Source organism: Strongylocentrotus purpuratus, unplaced genomic scaffold (assembly GCF_000002235.5).
Source record: "Strongylocentrotus purpuratus isolate Spur 01 unplaced genomic scaffold, Spur_5.0 spur5_scaffold_2, whole genome shotgun sequence".
Taxonomy (NCBI): domain Eukaryota; kingdom Metazoa; phylum Echinodermata; class Echinoidea; order Camarodonta; family Strongylocentrotidae; genus Strongylocentrotus; species Strongylocentrotus purpuratus.
In genome coordinates this window covers 9,760,396-9,774,943 of record NW_022145605.1, presented here as the reverse complement: position 1 = coordinate 9,774,943, position 14,548 = coordinate 9,760,396, and the positions used below count along the sequence as shown (strand labels likewise).

General features: G+C 39.4%; 1 protein-coding gene across 2 annotated transcripts in view; it reads left to right on the top strand.

Annotated features, from left to right (window-relative positions):
- Positions 1–14,548, top strand: part of LOC580313 (calcium/calmodulin-dependent protein kinase kinase 1) — a 69,393-nt gene that overhangs the window by 53,337 nt on the left and 1,508 nt on the right. For both annotated transcript variants that reach the window (XM_030991615.1, XM_030991614.1), the window contains 9 exons: positions 2,968–3,089; positions 3,702–3,760; positions 5,138–5,226; positions 5,913–5,986; positions 6,527–6,706; positions 7,181–7,254; positions 12,168–12,255; positions 13,162–13,290; positions 14,432–14,520. In XM_030991615.1, the coding sequence (XP_030847475.1) occupies positions 2,968–3,089; positions 3,702–3,760; positions 5,138–5,226; positions 5,913–5,986; positions 6,527–6,706; positions 7,181–7,254; positions 12,168–12,255; positions 13,162–13,290; positions 14,432–14,520 (904 nt within the window). The remainder of the gene's footprint in view (positions 1–2,967; positions 3,090–3,701; positions 3,761–5,137; positions 5,227–5,912; positions 5,987–6,526; positions 6,707–7,180; positions 7,255–12,167; positions 12,256–13,161; positions 13,291–14,431; positions 14,521–14,548) is intronic.

Genomic DNA, 14,548 nt, shown 5'->3' with positions numbered 1-14,548 from the left:
AAGAGGGGTGTGTTCACATTGTACATATCATTTGGGACTGTATATGACACAAAATAAAACTTAATACTCTAGTTCTTTGATAGAAGAAAGGTAATACTAGAAACAGTCACATAAGTACATTCATACATGTACAGCTAGATGTTTTAATGCTTTCCCATGTATCTACAAAATCAGTAGTCAGATTTATGACCAGCTGTGCATGTGTACAGCCATGTGTATTTGGGAAAGGACAGATTTCAAGAACCCACAAAGAAAAGCTTTGCTTTACATGATACCCATCTGGCTTTCTATATTTTCTCAGTCAATGGCTGCATTGTGCAACATGTCATCTCAATCGTAGTACAGCTCTAGAAAAAAAAGTGAAATTGAACTGAAATGAAGACAGAAAATGAAAATTTAATGAAGTTTTAAGAGATAGAGCAAGAGCTTAGCTGCCAGCATATGTCTTGACTCGGGATGACATTTGACAATGCTTTCTGCGGTAACCTCCTTGCGGTTGCCCGGGGCAACCAAGTTAACTTGGCTAGCTCTGGCTTTGCAAGACAGGTGTGTGTATGTACATGTACATGTATGAAAGACTGGTGTTGGAATATAATTATTGTATATTCTCACACATATTCAATGGAGGGATGTAGCGCTAAAAGCTATTACCAGTCTCTAGTACGTAGAATGGTGTCTCTGTAACTGCCTGGTTCTCTCTCTCTCTTTCTTTCTCTTCCTCTCTCTCTTTCTTCTCTCTCTCTCTCTCTCTCTCTTTCTTCTCTCTCTCTCTCTCTTTTTCTCTCTCTTCTCTCTCTCTCTCTCTTCCCCTCTCTCTTTCTCTCTCTTTTTCTTCTCTCTCTCTCTCTTTTCTCTCTCTCTCTCTCTCTCTTCCTCTCTCTCTCTCTCTTCCTCTCCCTCTCTCTTCTTCTCTCTATTTTCCTCTCACCCTCTCTCTCTCTCTCTCTCTCTCTCTGTCTCTCTCTCTGTGTATGGATTGAACGTTACTGTACAATGCATATATTGTCTGTTGCAAGCCAAAAGGGCGTTAAATTCTATACAAAACACAGAGTTTGCACCCCATGGCTTTCAACAGATAATATATGGTGGCTGTGCATCCCTTTGTGGTCTTCTGCCAGACTCCAGACAATAGCTAGGCTTTAATTCTTCTTGAAACATGTCAGAAGGAAAAGCGTTTGGTCACAGTCTCCATGTTACCTAATGATGCGACTGTTAAGGAGAAGAACATACTTCATTTATCTTTCATTAATGTGTCAAGAGAAGATGTCCTTGCCTCGTTTCACAAGCTCCATGTACATATTAATCAAGATAGCACTGTGTGCTGAGAGTCAGAAAGACAATAATAATAATCATAATGGTGGCTTGTTATAATGCGCATCAGGTCCGCCAGGCATGACGTTCATGGCGCTAATGACTCTTTGTAAACGTATGCAGAAATGCCCTTCTGGCTCCAAAACAGACAATACTGTCTGCTGAGGAAAAGGAAAACATTGACTCTTTATAAAAATTATCATGTGGTCGACAGAAGGGCGTTATCAGGTTGCACCGTTCTGCTAAACGCGGAGATGCAATATTGCGTTACATAGGAGGTCATTAGTAGTAATATACCTGTGCAATTAAGTAATGGGATTATTATTAAACAAAACTACTCAAATTAGATAGCTACCATCCATTTTCATGTTTCATGTAATCATGTGGTCGACAGAAGGGCGTTATCAGGTTGCACCATCCATTTTCATGTTATGATACAAAAATAATCAAATTAATCATATTATTATTGTTATGGTTATCATGTTATTATTATACAAAACTACTCAAATTTGATAGTTACCATCCATTTTTATGTTTTCATGTTTAAAAAATGGCATGACTTGTGTCGAGCAGTCCAAACCATAGAGGTGAGCTACCGTGAACTAGCTTTGTGGCATGCCCATGTGCTAATTTCCTTGTGCCTGGCACACGTTGAAGTATGTGGTTGCGCCCCTCTAGCTCTTAAGCAGATGATACAGGAAATATTGAGTGGATAGGATGAGTGTTCTAAGAAAGGCATTCAATGGAAATGCTGGAATATTCATGATGTTGGAAATCTATCCATCTCGTCTGGGAAAAGTGAGTGTTGTATTAAAGGAACTCGGTTGAATGGAAAAATACCCAGGACATGAAGGGAAAAGATCCAATTAAACATATACATACATATTTAGAAGTTGTGAAAACTTGAAAAATTTGACTTGAATAGATAATATTGGAGTTGTTTCCTTGTATCTCCCCCAGTGAAAAAAACAATGAAAATAAAATCGCAATGAGATGACGAAATATATTCGGGAAAATATAGTGTCTGTGTAATTGGGTTTTCACAGATGTGTATCAATCAGATATGATTGTTTACGTCTGGGGACCGACTTTTAACATCACCATCCGACAGACGAACCTGTGTCCTCGGCTGAAGCAGTTTGTAACTTCCATTGTTAGCTGGATTACAGGCTCATGCCAAAACGCCTAGTTGGAATAATTGCAATGTACTTTATAAGCAAAGAGTATTTCCCCAATGTGTTTGTGCAACAAAACATGCATAAATATTCCCAGAATCGTGTGACAGAAGTGTCTAGTGGCATGGAATGAATCTGTCTGTTTGGAGCCAGAAGGGTGTTAACTCATATCATTTCACACAGATTTAATGTCCTTCTCACTCCAAACAGACAAAATGATTAGATTCCACAAATGTACATGTATGGACGATAGAGGCACGCAGATACATACATATACATGCATGTCCTACTCAAGCATTATGTGCAATTTGAAAATAGTCCATTTTATGAGTGATTATTATTGATTTCACCAGTGTTTGCAGTGTGCAAACATACATTTGATGTAGATGATAAATGTATGTAACTAACTAAATTATGTACCCATACACTTATTTCTGGTATATAAACAATATGTATTTTTCTTGTGTTTTTTATTTTACAGAACGCCCACCACCACGAGGAGGAAAGCCTAACAAGGCACCCAAGACACCCCTAGATCGAGTCTACCAAGAGATTGCAATCCTCAAGAAGTTGGACCATCCAAATATAGTCAAGCTCTTTGAGGTACAAAATCTCTTGTGATAAGATTCTTAAAGCAGTGTTAAGGCTCGTCGAGATGTGATGCGGTAAACGGCCGCAAAAGAAAAGCAGTATTTTTTAAACATGTCAATGATTGGCAACTGTGCACCAAAGGTCCTGTGCGTATTCACTGAACTCTGTGTTATCTGATACAGACATGTGACGCATGTTACACTTAACATCATTTTATTAACAAATATTTTTTCAGTAGGCATGGACTCTGTTCAAAACATTTAAAACCTGTTCGCAAAGATTTCATGGAACTGAATTGAGGTACCTTCAATAACCTTGTCCATAACCTGTTGAATTGTGTGAATATAACAGTGATTTAGTACATGGTTCAAATAAGATTTCTATGGGACACAAAACAGGGTACTCAAATACAGTTATATAACAGTTTGGGTATACAAGGTTAGGAAGACAAGATCATGCATAGTGGCTTGCAAATTTGTGTTTCAATTAGTAGCATGAAACTTTACGACTTGTTAATTGTAGTAATTGACAATAAAACAAGTTTATCAGTAGAACTTAAACTGTCAAGTATTTTGATAAATGCACTAATGGTTGCTTTTTTTTCTTATCTGTTTATTTTGCTAGGTTTTGGATGACCCAAATACAGATTACCTCTATATGGTGTTTGAGCTGGTGGAGAAAGGGTGAGTAAAATACATGTACAGAGATGGAAATGTGCCTTTCCTTGTGTATATATGTGTTTGTTTATCTGTTTCTTTGTATGTTCTCTGGCTCTTTCCCTCTCTATATATGTTTTTGTGTGTGTGTGTGTCTCTCTCTGTCTGGCTCTTTTTTTTATCTTTCTGTCTTTCCGTTATTACCCCTGTCTCTTTCCAACTCATCAATTCTATCTTTTCTTAATTTTTTTTCTTTTATCCTCTCTCTCTCTCTCTCTCTCTCTCTCTCTCTGTCTTTACCCTGTTTTTTTTTCTCTCTTTCTTGCTCTCATCTCCTATCCTATTTTACAGGTTCTCTCACCTTCCCTTTCTTATCTTACAATGTTTCTCTCCCGATTTTCTTGCTCTCACCTTCTCTCCTTTCTTATGCAATTCTGTCTCTGTTCTATCTCTGTTTTTTTTTTTTTTTCTTTCTCGATGTTCGTTCTCTCCCTCGATGTTTGTTCTCTCCCTCTTTCTCTTTATTCCTCCCAAACCTGGGAAAATAATGGAATTAAGGATTTTGAAACACTGTATGTGCTACACTCACCATCTGTTTCTACAGGAAAGGATGGGAATTGGTGCAGGAAATCTAGATTTTATCATTTAAGAGTTTGGTTTTCATCCATATTTGGCAGTGATCCATCCAACAGCAGGCCTATTTCCTGCTCATGTCTGCCCAATCACTCTTAAAGGAATAGATCATCTTATTTTAAAAGTGTTATTTTGTTTTAAATTGATGAAATTGATTCATGCAAGTTTGGCAGAAAACAGATGATCTTGGAAACAGATTTGGACATCAGTGATTAATCATTATTGAAGAAAAAAATCCTAAAAAGTGGGTGGTATAATGATGTTATCTGTGCAGTGCTCATGTTTTTCACCTTGATAGATTTGCCCTGATACACTGAAGAAAGTGACTGAATTTATCTGTGTGAATCATGTCTTAATTGCATTATGTCAAGATGATCAAGATATATACGATGATATCCCCTCAGACTTCAAGAATTATTCATTACATAATTTAATAACAAACAAATATGATATGTTAAATACAAATACAGGAAGTCACAGTTAACTTTGTAATTTGGTATTTGGAGTTTACCTTTATCCAATTAGTTAACACCTGTATTGAAAGACCATCTGTCCTTATTAAAAGAATACTATTTATGGTTTCTGTTGAAACAAACTTTGAAAGTGTTTTTAATGTAAAAATGTGTTAAATGAAACATTTATCAAAAGACCCCCCTGCATATAAGGACCACTAGTTTTCTTAATCTTCTTTTAATGGTCTATCTATACAGGTTAAACAGTAGTTCTAGACTTGATTTTGACAGTTCTTTTATTGACCTTTGACCTTTACAGTCCTGTTATGGAGGTGCCTTCGGACAATCCTCTGAGTGAGATGCTGGCTTGGACTTACTTCAGGGACATCGTACAGGGGATAGAGTTCTGTAAGTACCATCATCATCCTTTTCCTCTACTTGAAGCCTGATAAAAATCTCTCAACAACCGTCCCCATGCCCCTCCTAACAAAAAAAAAGGGGGGGGGGGCGGGTTCGAAAATAAAGAAAAAAACAAATGATGTTTTGTTTCTCTTGGAGCAGTGATCCTTGTGTAAGAAATCACATTCTCCCCCCCCCCCCCCATTTTGTCAGGTGCCTTTAGTGTTTAATCCTATTTCTACAGCACCCCCTGCCATGGAACATGAACGTTCAATGACCAGCGTGTGTGTGGCTATACATTAATATGCTGTAGAAATAGGGTTAAAACTTTCTTGTTGGAGGGGGGGGGGGGCAGCAGGCACCAACCCTCCTGATATGTGCTTTATAATGAATATAGCATCCATGGGTCAGCAAGTTACCAAGCAGGGATATTTTGAGAATGTGAGTTCAATGAATTCATGGGGATTTAGAACAGACACATGTATGTCTTTGAACTACTCCAATGTTGATGATTTCAGACGAGGAGGGAGCCAGAGTTTGGGAGCAGCAGAGAGAAAGTTGTATTTTGTTTTTGTTTTGTGGAGGTTATGAAAGGAAACATTTCTGTCTATGATTACCTGTCAATTATAACTCATGTTTTTTAGGTGCTTTTTAACAAACATTTTATTTTGTTTCCCCTCCCTCCCTCCTGACAGTGCATTATCAGAAGGTGATCCATAGAGACATCAAGCCTTCCAATCTACTCCTGGATGATGACAATCATGTCAAGGTAAAGTGCTTGACCCTTTTCATGACATGAGGCTGTAAATGCTTTTGAAAGAAAAAACCTTATTAAAGGCAAAAGTACATTGTAAAAGATAGATCGAGATAAGCATAGTTGGCTTCGCATTTCCATATCTTATTTCTAATAACACAAAACGGTAGGGGTAGAGAAATAATAAACAACAAAAGATTTAGAAATAAATAATAATAATAAAAGACCGTAATGTAGTTTGGGTGGATGAAAGGATGTGACCTTCTGTATCTGTATCTCTAATATTGCTAGCTAGTCAGTAAAACAGTGCATCAGTGTCGTCACCGTACAAAACTCCCTCATTGTGATTGAATCTATATCGAAAGCTTTGTTGTGTAACATATCTTTTTTAGGAACTTGACTTTGATGTATGGAGTTCTTATGACCTCTGTTAAAATTATTTTCCTTCTGCCCTTGATTTCTGTATCACATACCTTAAGTTGGTATTTCTTGATGTCAAGAAATGTGGAAATACACTGTATATCCGAGATTAAAACTATATCTTTTGTCTTGCAGATTGCAGATTTTGGAGTGAGTGACAAGTTTGAGGGGATCGATGCCCTGCTGTCGGACACCGTGGGTACACCCGCCTTCATGGCTCCAGAGTCCCTGCTGGAGGAGTCCAACAAGTACGGTGGACGGGCCTTGGATGTATGGGCCATGGGCTGTACCCTCTACTGCTTTCTATTTGGTCAGGTAAGCCACAGTGGTATAATCCATGATACTGATCTTATCAAGAAGATATCAAGATGCCCTGATATATTATGTTCAAAATATTCATATATTTGCAGAAATTTTCCTGATATGGTTATCTTCAAAAGAAGGGTACAAACAGAAACATGACAAGTGGATGATTTTTTTTCTTCTCAAAAACAAGATTTTACTCTTATTATCTTTCTTTTCCTATACATCTACAATGTACATGTACATATTTGAATTTCAGGCTGTATGCTATATAAATAATTCTTAACAGCGATATCAATTTTCTTTGTATCATTATCTTTTCATTCCAAATCTAGCAAAATCTTAAAAAGTGACCATACTTGCTTGGACCCTTCGAGACATACGTGTACATGTACCTCTTGTAAAACCATTTGAATCTCAGTATTACCAATGTGCAATTGCTTCATATAAGTTTAATAATGTTCTTGTATTTGGCTGTTTTTGCAGGTTCCGTTCCAGGACAACTTTATCCTTGGCCTTCATAACAAGATTAGGACTCAGCCTGTCATGTTTCCTGAAGAGTAAGTCTAAATTCCTCTGATAGATTTGCTATTATTAGGAAAAATGAGAAGCATTTACCGAACGCCATTAATACCATTTTCATGTTCTCTCCTGTTTCCATTTTTCACACCTCTTTTTTTTTCTCTCTCTCTCTCTCTCTCTCTCTCTCCCCCTCTCTCTCTCTCTCTCCGTCCATCTCTCTCTCTCCCTCTCCTTCTCACCCCTCTCCCCTTTCTCTCTCTCTCTCTCTCTCCCTCTAGATAATTAATGTTTTTATTGGATATTGGCCATAAATGATGAGTCTGAGAGAATAGATTGCCAACTATAAAAGGAATGATTCTGGCAAGGCACAGCAACATACAGTGCATACTTCATTGCATACAATTCTTCTTCTTCTTCTTATCGAGTCACTACACAAGTCCCGTCCAGTGGTCCACACAGGCTTTAGCACGGCAATTAAAGGCTTCCAGGTCATCTTGGGTGCATGGCTCTGGCAGGAGTGGGCAGACTAGCAGGTGTTCCATTGTCTGTTCCTGGCCGCATTCACATGCCGTTTGTTCGTCTCCTAGACCCCACCTCTGCATTAGGACTCTGCATCGACCGTAGCCAGTTCTTAGGCGGTTGAGGCTAAGCCAGGTAGGCCAAGTCTCACTGGAGCCGGTTGCGAGGGATTCCTTCGGGCTGAGGGAGAGTTTATGTGGAGTGGTCTGAAGGTGGTTAGACCACAAAGTCATCCTTTGGTTGTGAGGGCTAGTATTAAGAGGCTCTACCGAGTGCAGAAAGCTGTGTCTGGATTTGAGCCGCTTGCCCACTGGCTGTTGTTCGAAGAGTGGGTGGAGTGGATTGTTTTCTTGTTTGTCCTTTTCTTTCTGGGACAAGACCAACCTTCTGACGTGTGGAGGGGCAATACCGCAGAGCAGGTAGATGTCTTCTACTTTAGTTGGCCTTAGGCATCCAGTGATCGCTCTGCAAGATGAATTTAGAGCTGGGTCAATCTTGGGTGCATGGGCCGACCTACTCCATACTGGTGATGCATACTCCGCAGCAGAGAAGCAAAGCGCGAGGGCTGTCGTCCGGATTGTTCTGGCATCAGTCCCCCAGTTGGTGTTGGCTAGCTTCTTGAGGATGCTGTTGCGGGCTCCAACTTTTGCCTTTGTGTTGGCAATGTGGTTCTTGTAGGTAAGGGAGCGATCGAGTGTGACGCCTAAGTAGACTGGGTTGGGAGTGTGCTTCAGCCTTTTCCCATACCAGCTGATCCTTAGTTGATGGTTGGCATCCCTGTTCTTGAGGTGGAATGCGCTTATCTGAGTTTTATCAGGGTTAGCTCTCAGGTGGTTGGTCGCATAGTATGGGATGAGACCGGCCAGGGCATCACTGAGGGACTCCTCCAACTTCACAAAAGACTGGTTCTGGGTGGCGATGCAGAGATCATCGGCGTAGAGGAAGCTCCTGGTGTTTGGGTGGATCGGTTGGTCATTCGTGTACACGTTAAAGAGTAACGGTGCGAGCACACTTCCTTGTGGTAGGCCATTTTTCTGTCTGCGCCATCTGCTGCGATTCCCATTGAGAACCACAAAATATCGCCGATTGGACAGCAACATCTGGATGAGTCCAGTCAGTCTCACGTCCTTTGTCAGCTCAAAGATCTTCCTGGTAAGGATTCTGTGGTTCACGGTGTCGTAGGCAGCAGAGAGATCAACGAAAGCAGCTCCGGTGATTAGCTTACTCTCATACCCGTCCTCGATGAACTGAGTGAGGTTTAGGAGTTGGCCAGTGCATGATTTTCCTGGCCTAAACCCTGCTTGTTCTGGAATGAGATGTTCATCCACGAATGGGGCGATGCGGTTAAGGATAAGCCGCTCGAACAGCTTATATGTATGGCACAGTAGGGAGATAGGCCTGTAGCTCTTTGGACTGGCTGCGTCTTTACCAGGCTTCAATAGGGCAATAACTTTGGATTTCCTCCAGAGCTTTGGGATGTTGTTGGTGCCCAAACATTCGTTGAACATTTTGAGAAGCCAGTTGAGGGCGCCTGGTCTAAGCTGTTTGATCTGCTCGCAGAGGATGTCATCAAGTCCAGCAGCTTTGTTGTTTTTCATTGCTTTGATGGCAGCAAGCAGGTCGTCCATGGTGAACGGTCTAGTGAAGCCTGGGTCATCTTGAGAGCTTAGAGCGTCTGGGACCTTAGGGAGTCTGGCTCTTCTGGGGTGATGGTCAGGGTTTCCCCGACCATTCAATAGGAGTTGATGGGCAACTTGGTCAGCAGTGACTTCGGATCTTGGTTGGGCCTTTGTATAGTCATTGCCCAGTATCCGGATCGTTTTCCATGCCTTCCTGCTGCTATGTGTCATGTCTGTGGATTGAATGAATTCCTGCCACTTCCTCCTTCTAGATTCACCAATTTCCTTGGTCAGATTTTCTCCAGATTCCAGTGTCTCGTCACTAAAGGGGTCCATCTGGAAGTGTTCGATGTAGTCTTCATACATCACCTTGGAGTGGTCCGTCAAGCCTTGAATGTAGCTTGTGCGACATCCTCGGGGGATGTTACGCCTTGACGATTTCTTCATCAACTCTACAAAGGTGTCGTAGTTTTGGGGGGTGGCAGGTAGGTCCTGGATGTAGGAGTCAAAGTCCTTAGCAAACTTTTCCCAGTTTGCCTTCCTCAGGTTGAAACGACGTCGGAAGGGTACTGCTCGTGGAGTAATGACTGCATTAACCTTAAGCCCTATCGGTCGGTGCTGGGAGTGAGGGATTGGATCGAGAATGACTTTCTCGCACTGGTTAGCAATCCTGGTAGATGTAAAAATCAGGTCAGGGTTGTAGCCACGTCTCCACCTTGCACTGTTGAAAGAGGCAGGAAGCTTAGCGTCATGAATGAGGGACAGCTGGTTAGCATCTGCCCATGTCTCAACGAGTTCACCATCTTCGTTCATTTCTCTATATCCCCAGGAAATGCTATGGCTGTTGAAATCACCAATGACCACATTCATCCTGCCGTCAGTAGCTCTGCCGGGCAGATCGAAAGGCTCTTGAGGTGGCTTGTACACGGAGCTTACGGTGATTCCCATTAGGTCAATAGAAAGGACTTCAATGTTATTGATGTCTGATAGGTAAGATTTGTCCACAGCAAGACCATTACGGGCAAAGATTGCACTTCCGTATTGGTCATGTGGTCTCTCTGCGATGAGGGTCATTCCGGAGATACGAGGGCGAACTCGTGTAGGCCCGCGATGGGTCTCCTGGAGGCAGAGAATGTCACAGTTGGTTGTTATGCATAGGTCAGCCAAGAGTTCTTGTTTGGCGCCTGAAAGACCTTCAATGTTGGATGAGATGATACTCAGGGCCGGTCCTGACAAGGACCCATGAGTTCGACCCTGGGCCTCAGCAACAAATTGGTCATCATTGCCATTGGTAGCCATGGTGTTGGTTGTGGTAGTTACTAAAAGAAACTTGAGTAGTGTGGTTGAAGGATTCGCAGATTTTCATCTGACGGACCGCGACGTGAACGCTCCTTCAATGGCCCCACTGTTTTTACTGTTCTCCTACACTAATTAACTATACTCTAGATACAGTACAGGTGATTGATCTGCAGTTACCTCTAAGTAAGCTATATGGTAATGCAGCAGAATTAATGATAGTCTATCGTATATATTTTGAGGAGGTATCAGCAAGGTAGACTAAACTATAAAAAATATTTAAAGAAAAACAAAAAAAAAGGATAAAGACGTATGACATAAAAAGAATATAATCGAAATGTCCGACTAGGTTCCGTGGCACAAACTCGGCATTATTGGACAAACCTACCATTGGAGAAACCTAACAATTACAGAGCTTGGTCTTGTTGCTCTGTTCGCCAGCAGTTTAAGGATATGAAACCCCGCGGCACACAACTCACAAGAGCTCTAACAAGCCAAGCTTATACAGAGCCTAAAAGTAAAATAAAATAATACCGCGTATGTACCACTCACCCAATCGATTCAAGAACAAATTATGATTAAGTTAATCACGTAAAACAGGAAAATATAAAAACAATAATTGAATAAAAACCAAATTGTGAACTATAATAATATTATCAGCACTCAAACACACCCAACGCACATATCAGTACAAAGCGTAATAATATCTTTACAAATCCAGTAATATAATTATTTATTATTATTATTATTATTATTCATTTATTTATTTATTTATTATTCATATTATTTCATATTAATAGTAACATAAAATGTTCATATTGTAATAAAGGATAATTCCTCTGTGCGTACTTCAAATGAAAGGCGCTGGCGCAGGTGTATGCGCAATTAAAAACAAAGAAGTAATAAAACAAATAACAGAGTGCGCAATATGTTGTCACTGACAACAGGTGTTTAGCACTACGCGCATCAAAAACAACTGCAATTTTGACTTCCTTCACTATCAAAAAGCCAAAATTTGATCACTAAATCACCAAATATATGAAAATCAAAAAGCTAAATCAAAAGACTCATCCTAGAAATGGCTTGTACGCGTCCAGATCATCACTTTAGTACCAATCACAGCATAGAAACAAACGCCAAAACGGAAAAAAATATAAGAAACAAGGGAGCTCAGCAGAAACACGTCCGCCTCCGCTTGCAGCTCCTCTTATCATAAGAATATAATCGAAACAATTCTTCTGAGATATGTATTTGCAGATCTAGTACCAGAGTGAAAATTGTCCTGTTCATGTATTTTTCCTTTTTTGGGGCCTCAACCCCCTAGAATAATCAAAATGTATGTATATGGGGCACACATGGGGTAGTTCTGACTATGGACAAAGGACTAATGGAATTCAGTTCCTACGACCCATGGGATCCATATACTCATGTGCATGTCTAAAAACAGACAGGAAATCAAACTTTTCATACAATTCCATCAAACTTTTAAGGCTTTTTTTCTTCTTCTTATTTGGCAGTATCGAGGTTTCAGCTGAGGTGAAGCATCTAATCTCTAGGACGTTGGAGAAAGAACCCCAGAAGAGAATAACACTACCTGAACTCAAGGTAAGAAAAGTCTTTCTGACATACGGTAGACCACAGCGGGTGCACCATGGTTTATTGGTAAAGGCTCTTGACTCTCATACGAGAGGTCCAGGTTCGATTCTTTCATGGTGCTTGCATCCTTGGACAACACGTTTTACCCGTATTTGTCTTGAACTAAGTGTATTAAATGAGTATATGGTAGTCCTTAGCCCCGTCTTTTAAAGAGTTGATATTAATCGCGACTTATTTGCGATTGATATAATAGAAAATTGTGATTGATTGGAGGACTTACGATGGATTGGGATCAATCGTAAATCTAAAGCAGTAGGCCTATCATGTAACCAAATTTAAACTTAGATAATTTACTTCGATAGTCAGAATGTAAATTGCATATATTATAATAATAATAATAATAATAATAATAGTTTAGTTCTTGTATAGCGCATAATTGATTGGAGGACTTATGATGGATTGGGATCAATTGTAAATTTTTAAAAGACATGATATGATAATACCTGCTAGCTGGCCATCAGGAAGAGCAGTGTGCAGTAGGCCTATCATGTAACCAAATTTAAACTTAGATAATTTACTTTGATAGTCAGAATGTAAATTGCATATATTATAATAATAATAATAATAATAATAGTTTAGTTCTTGTATAGCGCATAATACGTCATGAAATAACATCTCTATGCGCTTCCAAAGAGCTTTGTGTCGCTATTTAGGACAAGCCATGATGTTTGTTCTACCTAGCAGCAACTAATGTATGCAATTTGAATTCTGAATATTGAGATGCATTTATTCGTAACAGGTGAATGAAATAGTTTGTATTGAGGAGCTTCACAGAGGCATATGCATAGATGTAGTTACGTTACAAAAATGGCCTATTGTACGACTCATCTTTTCTCATTGTTTTTTCCTTTGTAGGAAGATCCCTGGATAACGCAACATGGTGAGGAACCACTGATGTCACAGGAAGAGAACTGTGTACTGGTCGAAGTATCTCAGGATGAAGTAGATAGCTGTATCAAACGACTACCAAAGATTGAAACTCTTGTAAGTAGCATGGCCCATCAGGCCTGGTCAAAAATTACTTTTAAAACTAACCTTGTGAGATGCAAGCACTTAATCCAATGACTGGGGTAATAGTATATTTGTAAAGCGCTTAGAGACATTTGTATTAAGCGCTATATAAAAATTCAATATTATTATTATTATTATTATTATGTATTTACAATTAAGATGTAAACTATTGAAAGTACAGGTTGAAAAGTCAGTTCAAGAGGTAATGTGAAGCAAAATTGTTTATCATTAATTCTGTGATCCTCTTTTTAAGACTAGATGGTGCCTAGATAATGTACTACATGTATTATCTTCTTCTTCTTTTTTTTCTTCTTTTTTTTTGGGGGGGGGGCATGTTCAAAAATCAGTCCAAAAGGTAAGTTATTAGTAATGCTGTAATAATCCCTTTAAATATCCTAAAGATTTTTAAATTATATTGTGAAGGATGATGATAAGACTAGATGATGCCTAGATAGGTACTATTTATCTTTTGAAAAAGTAAACAAAAATGTTTAAAAAGCAGTCTAAATGGTTATGGGAAGCAATATAACATTTAAAGAGTTCTGGAATTTTCACATATGAAGTCTCTGTGAAATTCACCATGAAGTATGTGCTTAAAATTATATATACTTTCACAAGATTTTTAAAAGCACCCAAACCCCCAAAATGCTCCTTGTCTTTCAAGGTTGTGCAAGAATCTTCATGGTTATAGGAATTAACCTTTAACCCGTTGTCTACGGGAACCATGCAGGTAGCTCCTGTCTTGACCCTATGGGGACGAGAGGATTCAAGGGTCAACAAGTTAACTTTGACAAGAATAATATGGAATTAGTTAGCCATACTTGTAATGCATGTATTATGATTAACCCTATTAAAATCTTTTGCCCATATTCTACTGAAACTTGACCCCGATACTGGGCTTGAGAATTTGTTCAAACTCTGATTTAACAATGGAAGTCTTATGTCCAACTTTTCCTTTTGTTAAACATGATTTTAGACCCAGAGTCGGGTTTATCTGAATAAGTAGAATATGGTCCTTTGATTTTCCGCAGTAGATAAGCAGAGCTGCTGAACACAAACTGAAGTGAGTTCAATATAAAGTTATTCTTGTGATATGGTTTTGTCTCCTGTTCAGATACTTGTGAAGAATATGCTGAAGACTCGATCATTTCATAACCCGTATAGGAACTCAAGGAAAGGGAGATTCGCTTTGTCATCCCTTGGGTAAGATTTAAACTAGATTCATTTCGTG